At 42.9% G+C, this 19,013-nt stretch overlaps 1 protein-coding gene across 1 annotated transcript in view; it reads left to right on the top strand.

Annotated features, from left to right (window-relative positions):
* Klhl20 (kelch like family member 20) overlaps positions 1–19,013 on the top strand; it is a 49,148-nt gene that overhangs the window by 7,362 nt on the left and 22,773 nt on the right. Inside the window, exon 3 of the mRNA XM_052737368.1 lies at positions 17,563–18,136. Coding sequence (XP_052593328.1) covers positions 17,563–18,136 — 574 coding nt within the window. The remainder of the gene's footprint in view (positions 1–17,562; positions 18,137–19,013) is intronic.

Genomic DNA, 19,013 nt, shown 5'->3' with positions numbered 1-19,013 from the left:
CAAAACATACACAAGTATGCATAATTAGACATGATAAAAACAAATCTTTTTAAAATAGGCAGCCAGGCTTTGGGGTCTGGAATTTGATATGAAATCTAATATCTAGTGGGTGTTCTTCTGGTATGCAGAACCAGCACAATGAGATATTATTTATGCTCTGAGAATTTGTTCAAATCTCTATTCAAATGTGTTTTCAAGTGTATTTATAACTATAAATGAGAGTTAGCTCAAACAAGTCTTAAAATACAGGCTGTTAGTTTCCAAATTAAAAAAAAAATGAAGTATTGGGGATCAAACTCAGGGCCTTATACTGCTAGGCAAAGGTATAAAAGGAGAGATGTACAAATTTAAGCAAACATTCCACTCACAAATCTTTGATTATAAATGCTTTAGAGTGAAAGGATGTTGTTTTCTAAAATTGTTATTGTAACTGTTTTTAAAATTAGCCATTTGAAAAAAAAATGATTCCTTAATTGAGATTGCTGTTAGTGTAGTTATGGGTCTTGGGAATATTTGACTGTTGTTTTTCCCAACTCTAGATTAATTTAGGAATTTATATTCTCTCATCCATAGTAATGAGTATTGTCAAATAAAACTAGCCACAGAGAATCCATGCTACTATATATTCATGGTATGTAATGTCATTAGCTGACAATATTATCCAACAGTAGTTCTGTGAATCCTTAGTCATTGCTTCATCATTCTACACAACAAATATTTCACATCCTTATCCATTCCTCCACTCATCTATTACCTCTCCTCCTGACTGTCAGCAAATGATCTGCTAATTAATCTCCAAGGGAAACTCTTCCTTCTGCCTAAGATATATTTCTTCTGTATTCTAATTCTATACCTTTTTACTCTCCAATGAGCCTCTTACCTCTTCAGAGCATTTATTCTACCAGGCAAAGAAACCATGGGCATAAATGAGCAAGGTATAAACATGATGTATTTCCAGGTCTCTTATAATTTCTCACTACAGGTCTGCTGAGGGTGGAACCATCCTTGGACTGATGGTCCTGGGTTCTGTAAGAAAGCAGGCTGAGCAAGCCATGGGGAGCAAGCCAGTAAGCAGCACTCCTCTATGGCCTCTGCATCAGCTTCTGCCTCCAGGTTTCTGCCCTGTTTGATTTCCTGTCCTGGCTTCCTTTATTGATGGACTGTGATGTGGAAGTGTGAGCCAAATAAGTCATTTCCTCCCCACCTTGCTTTTTGGTCATGATGTTTCATCACAGCAGAAGAAACCCTTATAAGACAGGACAAATTAGGTAATTTTCCCAGCCTAGTAAGTGAGGAGCCTAGGTTTGACCAGTGTTTGCATAAATGCAAACCTGGCATTCTTGCATGAGAACTAGATGAGAACATTTGGAGGATATGCTTTGTTTTGACAAGAAGAAAAGTTAATTCATTAATAGCTCCTCAATGGACTCTGGATCCAAGTGTTGTGGTATAGCAGCATGCAGAAGGGAACAGAAGCATTTGTTCTCAAAGAGCTTTCATTTTAATTGCAGGAGAGAGCCAATATATTGTGTATTTATGAAGAATTATTGGACAAGGTGATTGATTCTGAATAGTAGAAATATGAATTATTTCATACAGATGGTCTGATAAATTGGTAATCTAGCAACATATGAAGGGAATGAAGGAGTGAGCTCTACAAATATGTGGAGGAAGAACTTTCAGGAAGAAAAAACAAAGGTCTAAAGCAAAAGAAGCCTGACTTTGTCCCCAAACCAGCAAGAAAGTCTGCATCTGGAGAGCAAGGAGCAAGGGGAAATGAGGGAATGGGTTCAGAGACTTAGTGAGGAGAAAGTCCGAGAGCTTTCGAACCCTGGCTAAGCCTTGTTGCCTCTTTGTGGATGTTTTCAAAGGATTTTGAGCACAGGCATAGCTGTAAAGATGTGATTTACTTTCCTGAAGAAACTCTGGTTGTTGTTTAGTGAAGAGAATATAAACTGGCAAAAAGAGAATTAAGACTATAATTGATAAGGTTGTTGTAATTCATAAGGTTGTTTCCAGGTGAGAAAAGGGTGGGAATAGCCAAAATTCACATGAAAGCTGGGCTAGCAAGGATGCAGGGAAGCAGTTGGATCCTATTTGAAGGTAGGTTAGCAGGATTTGCTGATGGTTGGGTTTGAGGGTGTAATAGGAAGGGACTCCAGGAGTTTGGTGTTGAGCAACTGAAAGAATGAAGATTTTCTCTGTTAAACTGGGGAGTGTGGTTGTATTGTGTTCCCCAAAATATTGTGTACCTTAATAAACTTATCTGGGGTCAGAGAACAGAAAAGCCACAAGATACTTAGGCTAGAAAACGTTAGCACACGCCTTTAATCCTAGCATTCCAGAGACAGAAATCCCTCTGGATCTCTGTGAGTTCAAGGCCGCATTGGAAACAGCCAGGCATGGTGACTCATGCCTTTAATCCCAGAAAGCAGCCTTTAATCCCAGGGAGTGGTGGTAGAAAGCAGAAAGGTTTATAAGGTGTGAGGACCAGAAACTAGAAGTATTTGCCTGGTTAGGCATTTGGCTGGTTAGGCATTTGGCTGGTTAGGCATTTGGCTGGTTAAGCATTCAGGATTTCGAGCAGCAGTTCAGCTGAGAGCCATTGGGATGAGGACACAGAAGCTTCCAGTCTGAGGAAACAAGACTAGCTGAGAAGTTGGCCAGGTGAGGTTAGCTGTGGCTTGTTCTGTCTCTCTGACCTTCCAGTGTTCACCCCATTACCTGGCTCAGGTTTGATTTTATTAATAAGACTCTTTAACATTCATGCTACAGGGGAGTTTAAGAGAAAACCAAGGAATCAGTTTTGGTGATAGTGGAACATTAACATGGATCCAGATTCAGTATTACCCAGGTAGGAAATCGGAATCCTTTAGCCATTTGTGTGTGGGTGATGGGAGCTATTACAGTAGATTAATTCTTCCAAAATGTTTATCCAGAGTAGAGATTTAAGGAACAGCACTTTGGAGAATGACTCCATTCAAGATTACTTTCACTCAGGAATGGTGGTGCATGCCTTCCATCTCAGTAGTAGGAGGCTAAGGCAAGAGGATCATAAGGTGGAGGCCAGCCTGGGCTACATACAAAACTCTGTCTCAAAAAATAAGACAAAAATAGAATTACTCTCTAAATTTGAAAAGTAGACAGTTAATAAGACTATAGAAAAAGTCAGAATATATATTAATGCAATAATCGGAACACAAAGTGTATATGTTGGTATATGTATGTGTAATACTGTGATAGACTTGGGGGAGTGTTGTATTTTTGTTGATAGGGCCTTGATATGTGCCTCAGGCTCCACCCTTAGCCTCCCCAAGTGCTGGGATTACACCATACTCACTTAATGTTATACTTTTAAAAGAACAAAGTAGTTATGCAAAAGTTAGCTTATCCACATTATACCTAAATGAAATAAAGATGTATATAGATAAGAGTTCAACATTCTATCTTATTTAAATAACTTAATAATTAAAGTCAGAACAGTCAACACTTTGGTTTCAACATTTAATATCAGTGCTATTGGAATTTTCTTATTAGTCTTCCTTCTTTAATGGTGATTTTGTTTTTTCTTTCAGAAGCTTGATTTGTACCAACGTTAACCATGTCATTTATTCTTCCATCATCTACTACATACAAGGCAATTAGGCACTATTAGAGGTATCTCAGTGGTTAAGAGCACTGGCTGCTCTTCCTTAGGTCCTGGGTTTGATTCTCAGTAACCACATGGCAGCTCAGAACTTTCTTTTTCTCCAGTTCTGGGTGATCTGCCTCTTCTGGCTTCTGCAGATACTAGGCACAGATATGGTGCACAGACATACATGTAGGCCAAACACCCATAAATATAAATATATATATTGGTTTTTCAAGACAGGGTTTCTCCGTGTAGCTTTGTGCCTTTCCTGGAACTCACTATGTAGCCCAGGCTGGCCTTGAACTCGCAGAGATCCACCTGGCTCTGCCTCCCAAGTACTGGGATAAAGGTGTGCGCCACCACCACCACCACCACCACCACCACCACCACCACCACCACCACCCGGCTCAAATAAATATATTTTTAAAAGCTTCCTTGGTTGTTTATGTGGGTGGTAAGATTATCCTTTAACCATTCAGCTTTAAATATCAGGTTTTAAATTGTCAAGCATAAGCAATGTTGCTTCTTCCAGATGTTGGAAATTATGAACAGTTTGTACTCTAGAATATTAAGTCACCTGTGGACTAAAGCCAACCAAAGATATTAAGATTGAGTTTAAAAGTTAGAATGTCCTGTTGGTCTCCTCTCCTTCCAGGAGACTCTTGTGACACCCCTGTGCTTTATTAAACTATGGTCGTAGCCACACTACAGCTTTGTGGGAAGCAAATTGATAGAAGCACTGACTTTCCAGACCAGATCATAGACTATCTCAGTAGTCACAGTCATAAAGTCATAGCTTTTGGTGTCCAAAGGAGACTTAAATGGGGCTGACCCAGTAGTCAGAATGCTTGAGTTACCTATCCCCACCTTTTAAAATTATGTATTTGGGGCAGGGGGTTGCCCTCAGAGGTCAGAGGCATCATGAGGCTAGAGTTACTGCCAGTTATGAACTGCCTAGTGTGGATACTGGGAACCGTACTCAGGTCCTCTGCAGGAACAATACACAGTCTTAACTGTTGAGCCATCTCTCTGTTCCCCATCTCCTTTTTAAGGAATGCAGTATCTTTGAAATACCAAAGCACTGCTTAGTGAGTATAGTTTCAGAAAAGAAATATACTGATCTAATTCACTTAAGCTCTGGGAAAGCCCAAATGTGATGTTCGTTTTTATATATCATATCCAAACCTCTCTGGATGATGTAAAACAAATACTTCAGTATTTTACCTTTGCAAACTATATATTGGTTTTTTGAGACAAGGTTTCTCCATGTAACTGCCCTGGCTGTCCTGGAACTCCCTCTGTAGACCAGGCTGGCCTCGAACTCACAGACATCTGCCTGTCTCTGCCTCCTGAGTGCTGGGATTAAAGGTGTGTGCCACCACTGCCCGGCTGCAAACTATATTTTTAAGCTCTATTGATATGTAATATAGAAACGTTATCCATATTTAACGTATGCATTTTGATGAGTTTGGACCTACGCCTGTTGTATTAGTTACTTTCCTTGTTGGTCTGACAAAATGGCTGCCAGAGCAACTGAAGGGAGTTGATTTGGCTCGTATTTAAGGGTACAGCTTATCACAGCGGGAGAGTCGGAAAGAACTTAAGGAGGCTGGTCACACCGCATTCAGTCAGGAATAGAGTGAAGAACGCTGCGGCTCAGCTCGCTTTCTCCTTCTAATGGAGTCCGGGACCCCAGCCCGTGGACTGCCATTGCCCACATTTGAGGGGCTCTGCCCACCTCAGTTAACCTGATCTGGACAGTCCCTCACAGATGGGCCTGAAGGCGTGTCCCCTAGGTGACTCGAGATTTTAACCATCACATCTGTATCACCATCACCACAGCACTACATGTATCCATCACCTCCAAAAATTACTTTGTCTGTTTTGGGTGTAATTCGTGGTAGAACATTTGCCTTATCCTCAGCATCCCCCCCAAAACATAAATAATAAAATAATAGTTTATTAAGCAAAAATACTCTTGTCTGGGCCACATTTTTTAATCTGGATTTATTCCTTCCTTTCCCTTTTCTTTTTTTGGGGCTATGTTTGTTTTGTTGATTGCTGTTGAACATTTCTGGTTTGGAGTGTTTTGTTTGCTTGGCTCACTGCTACCTCAGCGTTCTTCTGAGTGCTGGAATGACAGCGTGAACCTGCCACCCCAGCTTTTTTGCCCTCTTTCTGGATATCCGTGCATTTCCGCTCTAAATAATCAAGTTCTCCAGCTGCTTCCTGATGCACATCTGAATTCTCTTAGTCCTGAGTAAGAAGCTTTGTATATTATATAACTGATAGACATAGGTTCTCTTTCTCTGTGTGCTCACAATCGAATGATTAGGAAAACCCAAATTTCTTAATTCTAATTATTTGTCAGTTGTTTAAACTATTGTTTATCTATGAGGCTCACACCTCCATTTCTGGGTCATAAAATATAAAATACTTCTTATATATTAACTGAAATAGCCTTTTTAAAGATAATAAAACCTTAACTATATTTTAGAAACTAAGAGATAATATTGAAATGTGGGGGCTGGCAAGATGGCTTAGCAGGTACATGCTTGACACTGGAGCTTAATGGTCTGAGTTCATTACTCAGAACCCATAGTGGAAGGAGAGAACAGCTTCAGAAAGTTGTCCCTTGATCTCCAAGCACAAATGCTCGGTACATTCACACACAGAGAGATACACTAACAATAAATGAAAAATAAAAATCTTGTTACATCCTTTCACTTACTTTTAGCTGGAAAAGGGAAGCTTAAGTTCAGTTCTGTTATGCTAAATCTGAAATTCATTTTGTAGGCCTCTTTCTCCAAGTTACTTGAGTCTTCCCATATTTTACTAGTGAAGGTCTTCATGATGACTAAATCAAAATAATCTGTATTTGGTGCAGTTCCTGGGCTTTTAAAGAATTAGAGTAGTGGGCTGGAGAGATGGCTCAGTGGATAAGAGTACTGATTGCTCTTCCAGAGGTCCTGAGTTCAATCCCCAGCAACCACATGGTAGCTCACAACCATCTATAATGAGATCTGGTGTCCTCTTCTGGCCTGCAGACATACATGCAAGCAGAACGCTGTATACATAATAAATAAATAAATCTTTAAAAAAAAAAAAGAATTAGAGTGGTACAGAAATCTGCATAACAATAATAGACCTTTATTCTTCTTTCAAAATAATCCTACAAACTGCCCTCTTTGTAGCACTCACATGAATCGGCTCCAGGAGGAAACTATAGTTTATCCCAAAGTTGCAGAAGACCTGCTGTGAAAGGGCCGGCATTTCAAGAAAGTCACAGATAATCACAGTGGCTTCTTTATCTGTAGAAGGGAGACACTACTCTAGATCTACATCTACCTGCTTTGAGCTTGATAACAGGTACATTGAACAAGGAAGGATGCTTTTCCGTTTGGATACTTGGAGACTACCAACGTGTAAAGACTGTAGTTACATGCATAGACAGCACACCTCAGTTCTATAATGCAGTGATCGTCAGATTTAAGAGATTGATAGGCTCTCTCCCACTCCACTTAGGTTGTGGGATTTGGGGTTTTGTTATTGTTGCTGTTCACTTTTTAGATCTTAAAGAAAAGTAATTTTTGTAACCTGTAGAACATGTCCTTTTTAAAGATTTATTTATTTTATTTTATGTGTGTGGGTATTTTCCCAAAATGTGTGTCTGTGCACTGTGTATGTAGTGTCCTCATATAGGAACTCACATGCAGAAGAGCATGTGAGCATGGCAGATGCCCTGGAACTGGAGTAACAGCTTGGACCACACATACTTAGTATACAGGAAATACCCAGCTTACAGACTTCAGCAGTGGTTATTTATATACAAATACAGTCCCCAAGCTCTAGCTGTCACCCACCCTAATGTGTTTATTTGAAAACCAAAACCAATAGCAACAAGTTTAGAATAACTTTTTAAATGAAGTGTCCTTCCCTTCTCTTTGTACCCACATTCTTGACTAAATAGAATGTATGTAACTGTTTCCTTGCCCGTTGTAGCATTTTTTAGCTGTCTGTGAGGCACTCTGCATTTTACAACTAAATCTAATCCTATTTATAACACTCTTGTTTGGGAAGAATCCAGACCTCCAAACAGCTGATGTAAAATTAAGCTTTCGGAAGACTATGTATAAAGAGTGTCTGTGGACTTACTCATTTTCTATAATCATAGTAAAGCCTGGCTGATTCAAACTGATCTGACACATGTGGTGCTCTTAAATGAGGCTTGTTGTTCTTAGTATTCCTGGACCCAAAGTGATCTCATCTAACATTGGTCTAGAAAGGAGTGGTTCAGGGACACCTCCCCTGGTCCCCATGGGCCGAGACAGCAGATGCCACCATGATGAACAAATATATAATGGAGAAATGGGAGAGAGAAAGTGTGTGGTGGAGAGATGGAAGAGAAAGAGTGCATGGTGGAGAGATGGGAGAGATAGAATGTGTGGTGGAGAGATGGGAGAGATGATAGAGCGCGTGGTGGAGAGATGAGAGAGATGATAGAGTGCGTGGTGGAGAGATGAGAGAGATGATAGAGTGCGTGGTGGAGAGATGGGAGAGATGATAGAGTGCGTGGTGGAGAGATGGGAGAGATGATAGAGTGCGTGGTGGAGAGATGGGAAAGATGATAGAGTGCGTGGTGGAGAGATGGGAAAGATAGAGTGTGTGGTGGAGAGATGGGAAAGATGATAGAGTGCGTGGTGGAGAGATGGGAAAGATGATAGAGTGCGTGGTGGAGAGATGGGAAAGATGATAGAGTGCGTGGTGGAGAGATGGGAAAGATGATAGAGTGCGTGGTGGAGAGATGGGAAAGATGATAGAGTGCGTGGTGGAGAGATGGGAAAGATGATAGAGTGCGTGGTGGAGAGATGGGAGAGATGATAGAGTGCGTGGTGGAGAGATGGGAGAGATGATAGAGTACGTGGTGGAGAGATGAGAGAGATAGAGTGTGTGGTGGAGAGATGGGAAAGATGATAGAGTGCGTGGTGGAGAGATGGGAAGATGATAGAGTGCGTGGTGGAGAGATGGGAGAGATGATAGAGTGCGTGGTGGAGAGATGGGAGAGATAGAGTGCGTGGTGGAGAGATGGGAGAGAAAGAAGCAGAGCCGTTCATGCACTGTGGAGAGACTGGAGATGTGATGATGGGGGAACTGGAGATGTGATGGCCGTGAGGAACAGGCAGTGAGGGGCCTGTCCTGCCACCTGGGGCCATGGTGATATCCAGGCCTGTGCTGCTACCAAGGGCCATGTCTGGGTCTGTGGCCCTTCTGCGGCCAAGGTCTGTGTTGATGACTGTGGCTTGGGTTGCCACCAAAGACCATATGGTTGTCCGTGGCCTGGGCTGCCACCTGAGGCTATGGGGATGTCTGGGCTCCAGCTGCCACTTAGGGTTAGGTCTGGGTCTGAGGTCCTACTGCAGCCGTGGTCTGTGTTGATGTCCATGTTACTGCCAAAGGCCAAGTGGATGTCCATGGTCTGGGCTGCCGCCTGAAGCCATGTTGATGTCTGAGTGCGAGTGCGGAGCTTAGCTGGCCCCACCCCCACCACTGCAGCACTCAGGAGAGCTGGCCAGAAGAGTGTGCGGCTCAGAAAGCTGGCTCCGCCCCTCTTCAGCCATACAGTAGCAGGTGGCACAGGTGAGCTGGCTCCAAGGGTGTGAGCTCAGGAGAGCTGGCCCTGTCCCTCACCTCGGCAGTGTAGGAGAGCTAGCCCTGAAGGCCTGAGAGCGGGTAAGCCGGCCTCACCCCTCACTGGCTGCAGCACTCAGGTGAGCAGGCCCTGCACTTCGCCTGGGCACATAGTAGAGCTCACCCTGGTGGCCTGGTGGTGTGGGCATGAGGGCAGGAGAGCTGCCCCAAGGACATCAGAGAGCGGGAGAGCTGGCTCCACCCCTTACCTGGGCAGTGCTGGAGAGCTGGCCCTGGTGGTGTGCCAGAGGGAGAGCTAGCCGCAATGGTGTGAGCAGAATTCTTTTTTATTCTTCTCTCATACATTACATCCCAACTTCAGTTTCCCCTCCTCCCCCTCCCCCCAGTAGCACCCCCAAACCTCTCCTTTCCTCCAGACCCTACCTTCCCACCCCGTCTCCCATCAGAAAAGAGCAGGCCTCCAAGAACATCAACCAAACATGGCATAAAAAACCACAAAAAGACCAGGTACTACCATCACATCAAGGCTGGGCAAGGCAACCCAGTACAGAAAATGGATCACACAAGTAGGCAAAAGAGTCAGTGATAGCCCCTGCTCCCACTGTTAGGACTCCCACGAGAACACCAAGCTGCTCATCCATAACATACATGCAGAGACCTAGGTCAGACCCCTACAGGCTCCCTCATCTCTTCGAGCCTCCATGATTCCCCATCAGTTGACTCTGTGGAATGTGTTCTCTTGTGGCCCTGACCCCTCTGGTTCCTCTGATCTTTCTTCCCCTTCTCCACAGGACTCTCTGAGCTCTGCCTAGTGTTTGGCTGTGGGACTCTGCATCTGCTCCCACCGCTTGCTGGATGTAGTCTCTGGTCTCTTTGAGGATTCCCAAAGACAGGACTCTGTTTAACAGAAGTGAAGTAGAAAACCTTAGATCTCAAAGATATGGAGCCTAAGAACTACCTCAGTACATCAGCCCTCAGTACATCAGCCCTCAGTACATCACCCTCAGTACATCAGTCCTCAGTACATCAGCCCTCAGTACATCACCCTTCAGTACATCAGCCCTCAGTACATCAGTCTCAGTACATCACCCCTCAGTACATCACCCCTCAGTACATCACCCTTCAGTACATCACCCTTCAGTACATCACCCCTCAGTACATCAGCCTTTAGTACATCAGTCCTCACTACATCACCCTCAGTACATCACCCTTTAGTACATTAGCCCTCAGTACATCACCCTCAGTACATCAGCCTTTAGTACATTAGCCCTCAGTACATCACCCTCAGTACATCAGCCTTTAGTACATCAGTCCTCACTACATCACCCTCAGTACATCACCCTTTAGTACATTAGCCCTCAGTACATCACCCTCAGTACATCAGCCTTTAGTACATTAGCCCTCAGTACATCACCCTCAGTACATCACCCTCAGTACATCAGCCTTTAGTACATCAGCCCTCAGTACATCAGCCTTCAGTACATCACCCTCAGTACATCAGCCCTCAGTACATCAGCCCTCAGTACATCAGCCTTTAGTACATCACCCTCAGTACATCAGCCTTTAGTACATCAGCCCTCAGTACATCAGCCCTCAGTACATCACCCTCAGTACATCAGCCTTCAGTACATCACCCTCAGTACATCAGCCCTCAGTACATCAGCCCTCAGTACATCAGCCTTTAGTACATCACCCCTCAGTACATCAGCCTTTAGTACATCACCCCTCAGTACATCAGCCTTTAGTACATCAGTCCTCAGTACATCAGCCTTTAGTACATCACCCCTCAGTACATCAGCCTTTAGTACATCACCCCTCAGTACATCAGCCTTTAGTACATCAGTCCTCAGTACATCAGCCTTTAGTACATCACCCCTCAGTACATCAGCCTTTAGTACATCACCCTCAGTACATCACCCTCAGTACATCACCCTCAGTACATCAGCCCATAGTACATCAACCTTTAGTACATCAGCCCTCAGTACATCAGCCCTCAGTACATCACCCTCAGTACATCACCCTCAGTACATCAGCCTCAGTACATCAGCCTTTAGTACATCAGCCCTCAGTACATCAGCCTTTAGTACATCAGCCCTCAGTACATCAGCCTTTAGTACATCACCCCTCAGTACATCACCCTCAGTACATCAGGCTCAGTACATCAGCCTTTAGTACATCACCCCTCAGTACATCAGCCTCAGTACATCACCCTCAGTACATCACCCTCAGTACATCAGGCTCAGTACATCAGCCTTTAGTACATCAGCCCTCAGTACATCAGCCTTTAGTACATCAGCCCTCAGTACATCAGCCTTTAGTACATCACCCTCAGTACATCACCCTCAGTACATCAGGCTCAGTACATCAGCCTTTAGTACATCAGCCCTCAGTACATCAGCCTTTAGTACATCACCCCTCAGTACATCAGCCTTTAGTACATCACCCCTCAGTACATCACCCCTCAGTACATCACCCTCAGTACATCACCCTCAGTACATCACCCTCAGTACATCACCCCTCAGTACATCACCCTCAGTACATCAGCCTCAGTACATCACCCTTCAGTACATCAGCCCTCAGTACATCAGCCTCAGTACATCACCCTCAGTACATCAGCCTCAGTACATCACCCTCAGTACATCACCCTCAGTACATCAGCCTCAGTACATCACCCTCAGTACATCAGCCTCAGTACATCAGCCCATAGTACATCACCCTCAGTACATCACCCTCAGTACATCAGCCTTTAGTACATCAGCCCTCAGTACATCAGCCTTTAGTACATCACCCTTTAGTACATCAGCCCTCAGTACATCAGCCTCAGTACATCACCCTCAGTACATCAGCCTTTAGTACATCAGCCCTCAGTACATCACCCTCAGTACATCAGCCTTTAGTACATCAGCCCTCAGTACATCACCCTCAGTACATCAGCCTTCAGTACATCACCCTCAGTACATCAGCCCTCAGTACATCACCCTCAGTACATCACCCTCAGTACATCAGCCTCAGTACATCACCCTCAGTACATCACCCTCAGTGCATCAGCCCTCAGTACATCAGCCTCAGTACATCAGCCTCAGTACATCACCCTCAGTGTATCAGCCCTCAGTATATCACCCCTCAGTACATCACCCCTCAGTACATCACCCTCAGTACATCACCCTCAGTACATCAGCCTCAGTACATCACCCTCAGTGTATCAGCCCTCAGTATATCACCCCTCAGTACATCACCCCTCAGTACATCAGCCTCAGTACATCACCCTCAGTACATCACCCTTCAGTACATCAGCCCTCAGTACATCACCCCTCAGTACATCACCCTCAGTACATCACCCTCAGTACATCACCCTCAGTATATCAGCCCTTGACAAAACTGGATCCTGGGCTTTAGTGGTAACTGAGTGGAGGAAATACAAGCAGAATGTTACTTCAGACATAGAGTGGTGACACTGGCGACCTGTATGTTCTCTACAGAGTGAAAAAAAATCCCCCATGTTGATGACTACTCATTTACACAAGCCTACAGGAAAGAAGAATGGACCAAAACCAGGAAGAAATGTGATTCCAGCTCTTAGTTGTTAAATTTGTATTGGTTTTCTTCATTGCTAGTGAGAAAAAAAAAAATAGTGTGACAGAATTTATTTCACCCAGATCTGGTTAACTTTATACTTTTGTAGTCTATAACAAATATCACCATGATATAAAGTCTTTTCCAACATGTTTCGATCAGAAATGGGAAGAACAGCCCAGTTCTTTGTTTCCAGCTCTTTCTGTGTGCAACTGAGTAAATGCATCACACCACATGGATGCCACTAAGGTAGAATACTTGATACTTCAGTCAAAGGGAGGGGTACCCCTCATCCCCTTCCTTTGTGAACAAAACCTTTGCGTACAAATAAGTCATGCAAGCAGGAGGACTGAATGCTTGGACAGGTTTGAAATTAAAGTTGAATATTAAATCTGCATTGATCACCTAATTATAGAGGATGTTTGTCAGTTTAAAACTATAGCTGAGGTTGCAGGGAGGTTACCATTGGATCTCCAATCCTGACTTTCCCTGCCATGAGTGGATGGCTTACTGAAAATATTTCACCTGAAATTCTGGTCAATGTATGTCTTCATTGAACCTAGAAAAGACTTTTTTTAAGGCAGTAGTTTAAGCTCTGTATCTTTGAGATCTAAAGTTTTCTACTTTGCTTCTGTTAGGAACAGAACTTTTTTAATGAAAATTTTTCATTTAAGAATTTTTCGCCAGGCCGTGGTGGCACACACCTCTAATCCCAGCACTCGGGAGGCAGAGGGAGGAAAATTTCTTACGTTTGAGGTCAGCCTGGTCTACAGAGCGAGTTCCAGGACAGCCAGGGCTACACAGAAACTGTGTCTCAAAAAAACAAAAAAAAAAATTTTCATACAGTATATTTTAATCATATTCTTTCCCTTCCCCCGATTCCTTCCAGATCCTCCTCACCTCCCTATCTACCCCACTTCATGTTCGTTTTCTTTCTTTCTGAAAAAATTAAAAAACAAAAAGCGCGCACGCACACATACACACACACACACACACACACACACACACACACACACACACACAAAAAAAAAAAAAAAAAAAAAAAAAAAAAGCATGGAGTCTGTTTTGTGTTGGCCAACTAGTCCCGGGCATGGGGCCTGCCCCAGAGTGTGGTCGATACACCCAGTCACACATCATTAAGGAAAACTGATTTTCCCTTTCCCAGAAGGTATCAATCTCAAATAGCTTCTTGGCTAGAGATGGGACTTTCCATCCACTTCTCTTTCTCAGTACTGGGATTTTGTCTAGTTTGAACCTGTGCCAGTCTGGTGTGTACTGTCACAGTCTGAGTTCATATGTGCATCAGTCTTGTTGTGTCTGGAGACGCTGCTTGGAGTCATCTACCACCTCTAGCTCTTAGACTCTTTCTGCCTCCTCTTCCACATAGATCCCTGAGCCTTTAGGGAAGGGGTTTGAAAAAAAAGTCCCGTTTAGGGCCGAATGCTTCAGAGTCTCTACTCTCTGTCTAGTTGTGGGTCTTTGGGTTGAATATTGTCTACTGAAATAGTAGCACCAATGTTCTGGGCGTAACTAACTACTTTTTTATTGAATGTAAGGCCCATTCCATGAGATGGAACCCATATCTGATACTGTTTAGGGTTAAAGAAACTAGAAGCCAGGTATGGTGCCTCATGTCTGTAATCCCTATACTTTGGAGGTTGGAGTAGGAGGCCAGCTTGGACTCTTTTGTGAGTTCCAGGCCAACCTGAGCTGTAGAGTGAGTTCCAGACCTGTCTAGGATATAGAAACCCAGTTTCAATAAATTAGAACAGAACAAAATAATTAAAATGATTAATTATAGTAAAAAGTTTAGATAAATACGAAATTTATAGCAGAATAGCGATAGTACTTTAGTATTAGACTTGAGGAGGAGAGAAAACAATTCAGGGAAAATATGCAGGGAAAGGAATTTTATTACTTCACACTGTTCATTTTTGCCTGTGAATGTGTCAGCAAATACTTCATTTTGATGAACAAGCTACAATAGTTTATTCACCAACTGCCCGTTCATAAGACATGTTGATTTAATAACTTTAGAAATGCAAATACTATACTGAAGTTACTCGGAGCTTTTATTACTGGTGAAAACCTAGCACTTATGTAATTCTTCATTATTAGTCACAGTTTGATTTTAAGCTTTCCTCTCATTAGAGATTGCAAAATCCTCTGACTATGTCTGGCTCTCAGCAGTTAGTTACCCAGCATCAGGCCGCCATGCTATTCTTTATATAACTGCTTTTGATTTTGTGATTTGGGGTGTGTATGTGGGCAGGTATGTGCTGACTTTTTAAAAAGTTCTTTAGAACTATTATAATTGACTGTATATTTTGGACACATACCTTATTAGATTAAATAAGACTGTTTTCGAGACAAGAATTTGCTATGTAGCCAAGACTGTCCTTGATCGGCTTAACTCCACCTCTCTTAAATCCTAGGATTACAGGCATGCATCGTCATGCCTGAGTGATAAGACTTCTTAAGATGAATTACATGTCACTTGAAATACTAGCTCATCCCTTGAACGTCAGAGTCAAAGAAATAGAGTATTAAATTTAAGTTTATTGGGGGGCTTGTGGCTATCTGCTTTTCTTCCCGACTTTTCATGTGCTAAACTGTAACTAGAAGTAGTAAACTAGCACCCAAAAGAAAAGGAGAAATAAGTTCCAGCTACTTTAGGAAAGTAACAAATATCAAGATTGGAATCAAACCAAGTTTAAGAATTAAAATGTAGGGTCAGGCAAGTGACGCTCGCCTTTAAATTCAGTACTCAGAGGTAAAGTACTCACAGGTGACTCTCTGTGAGTTAGAGACCAAGCAGGTCTATGTACAAAGACTCTGTCTCAAAAAAGGTAATTCATTAATTTTTTAAAAAAAATTAAAATTTGGGCCCAGCAAAATGGCTCAGTGCATAAAGGCACTTGCTGCCAAGCCTGATGAACTGCGGTTGATTCCCAGAACCCACATGGTGAAAGGGAGAACCACCTCCCTCAAGTTCTCTTTCCTCCACACATATGCCATGCTATACATGTGCGCACACACACACACACATACACACACAGAGAACAAATAAATAAGTGTAAAGAAATTAAAAGAAAATAAATGTAATTAAATTCTTTAAACAGTTTTATAGGTCTGATTTGTCTTATTGAGAAGGGTGGGTTTGTTTGTTTTTTCCAGAGACTAATTTTAAATACTTCTCATGAACTTTTAAATTTTTATCTTTTATATTCAGGTCTTTATTTTTTAAAATCACTTGTTACAATTTTATAAGTTTGAGAAAACTCCTTTTTAAACATACAGAGTTAGTAAACAAATACAGAAGAGCAAACTCATTTTAAAACATGAAAAACAAGCTGGTGATGGCACATGCCTTTAATCCTAGCATTTAGGAGGTAGAGCCAGGATGATCTCTTTGAGTTCGAGGCCAGCCTGGTCTACACAATGAGTTCCAGGACAGCCAGGGCTACACAGGGAAAGCTTGTCTTAAAAATAAAATAAAATAAAAAAAACCAGTACATTAAAAACTGACAAGATTGGGCAATGGTGGCATAGGCCTTTAATCCCAGCATTCAGGAGGCAGAGGCAGGTGGATCTCTGTGAGTTCCAGGGCAGCCTGTTTTACAAAGCAAGTTCCAGGACAGCTAGGACTGTTATGCAGAGAAACCCTGTCTCAAAAAACAACAACAAAAAGACCCGGAAAAGTGATATCCATAGGAATCTCTCCAACTTCTAAGAGGTAGTGTCATCCTAGGATAGTTGGTACAAGGTTGGTAAGGCAGCCTTAATCATCCAAATGTATAGCTACATTCTTCCACTTAGGACTGAAGAAGAAAAGTTAGATAATCCAACATGGGAACAATGTTCTCAGGTGACATCCTGGTTGGGCCCCAAAATTTAGCACTTGATTTGATGCTGAGTTTTTCTTGCCAGTGGTCCTTGGTTGTTTCCCCATATGAACGTCCATCATTCACTACCACTTATAAAATTAAATCTAAACTTTCTTCAAACAGAACATGGTATTGGGAAATAAGCTCTGACACTTCAAACCTGGGTTCCTCTGTGAGTGAACTTTCAATGAGAGTGCCCCATGGAAGAAATGGGGTCCTGGTGCCACAAGAGGTAAGAGGGTAAATGAACTCAAAGTCAGGCAGGATTCTGCTCACAACTGGAAACTCAGGCAGCATCTTATCCACAAAGGTCATCCTCTACCTTGGACATGGAGTCGGGATTCCCAGCATTCTATAGGGAGATGTCCATCCACGTATAGCAGCACACGGGGCACCAGTAACCTCTCAGCAGTCTTTCCTGTCCACAGATCCCAAAGCAGAGGGAAACAGAAAACAGCTGCAGAAATTTTAGTTTTTCATTAACCTGTAAAGTAACGATTTTCTTAGGGCACTCTCATATATACTTAGTTTTGGCTGATTCTCCCCTTCCCCCCCATCAATTTTTCCTAAGTTTTATTAATGTAAGAAATATGGCCAAAGACAGTCTGATACTTCTGGAAGAAAATATCTTTTTCATTAAATTATATAATAAAAGTAGTCTGACATGGATTAATAGCCTGTGAAGAAGTTTGTGAGTTCTATAGTTCTTAGAAAGAGTTCTTCCTTTAAGTAATTTCAAGTTTTCTTACCACTTATGAATACTTTAGAGCAAGAAGAGAACTAATAATATTTCCATATCTGTCCACTCCCTCATTCCTGTAGGTGTACCAACATTCGCCCAGGAGAGACTGGAATGGATGTAACAAGCCGCTGCACCCTTGGAGATCCCAACAAACTGCCAGAAGGGGTTCCCCAACCTGCTCGCATGCCCTATATCTCAGACAAGCACCCTCGGCAGACCTTGGAAGTGATCAACCTTCTGAGAAAGCACCGGGAGCTATGTGATGTGGTGCTAGTTGTGGGTGCTAAGAAGATATATGCCCATCGAGTCATCCTGTCGGCCTGCAGTCCCTACTTCCGAGCAATGTTTACAGGAGAATTGGCAGAAAGCCGCCAGACAGAAGTAGTGATCCGAGACATAGATGAGAGGGCTATGGAACTACTGATTGACTTCGCATATACCTCCCAGATAACTGTGGAAGAAGGCAATGTTCAGACCCTCCTGCCTGCTGCTTGCCTCCTCCAGCTGGCAGAAATACAGGAAGCTTGCTGTGAGTTCTTAAAGAGACAATTAGATCCTTCTAATTGCCTGGGCATTCGGGCTTTTGCTGATACACACTCCTGCCGTGAGTTGTTAAGGATTGCAGACAAGTTCACTCAACATAACTTTCAAGAGGTGAGTTGTGGGCTAGGGAGATGGCTCACTGGGCACAGTGCTTGTCATGCAAACACAGAGACCTGAGTTGAACTCCTGGCAACCAATAAAGGAGCCTGGCATGTCAGTAGACATCTGTAACCAGCATTGGAGGCACAAAACCAGAAAGATCCTGGGGCTTGCTAACCAGCCAGTCTGCCTGAAATAGCTCCAGGTTCAATGAGAAACCCCATCTGTCTCAATAATAGTAATAATAATAATAATAATAATGTGAAGAGTGATAGAGGAAGAGACCCAACACTGACTTTGACCTCTACACAAACATGCATGGGCAAAGTACACCACATATATGTGCATTCACACACACACACACACACACAAACACACACACACACACGAGTTGTATTAAGTGATTTGAATGTGTTCGTAACCTGTTAAAAGAGCTATAGGGGATTCTTAGTTTTATTTTTTATTGCTATGAAGAGGCACCAGGACCACGGCAACTCTTATAAAGTAAAACATTTAATTGAGGTGGCAGCTTAACAGTTCAAAGGTTCAGTCTATTATCATTATGTTGGGAAGCAAGGCAGTGTGCAGGCAGATGTGGTGCTGGAGCTGAGAGTGCTACATCTTGCAGGCAACAGGAAATCAACTCAAAGTCACACTGAGAAGCTTGAGCAAAAGAGACCTCAAAACCCTCCCTCACAGTGACACACTTCCTCCAACAAGGCCACACCTCCTAATAGTGCCACTCCCTTTGGGGGCCATTTTCTTTCAAACCACCACAGTTTGTAAACCTGAATTCTATCCCCAGAACCTGTGGTAGAAGAAGAGAACATTGTCCTCTGACCTCTATGGTTGTGTTATAGTGCACACACACAAACACACACACACACAC

Source organism: Peromyscus californicus, unplaced genomic scaffold, assembly GCF_007827085.1.
Source record: "Peromyscus californicus insignis strain IS unplaced genomic scaffold, ASM782708v3 Scaffold_14__1_contigs__length_90479793_seg_2, whole genome shotgun sequence".
NCBI classification, from domain to species: Eukaryota; Metazoa; Chordata; class Mammalia; order Rodentia; family Cricetidae; genus Peromyscus; species Peromyscus californicus.
The sequence above is the reverse complement of the archived record's forward strand: the minus strand, read 5'-3'. Positions and strand labels throughout refer to the sequence as shown.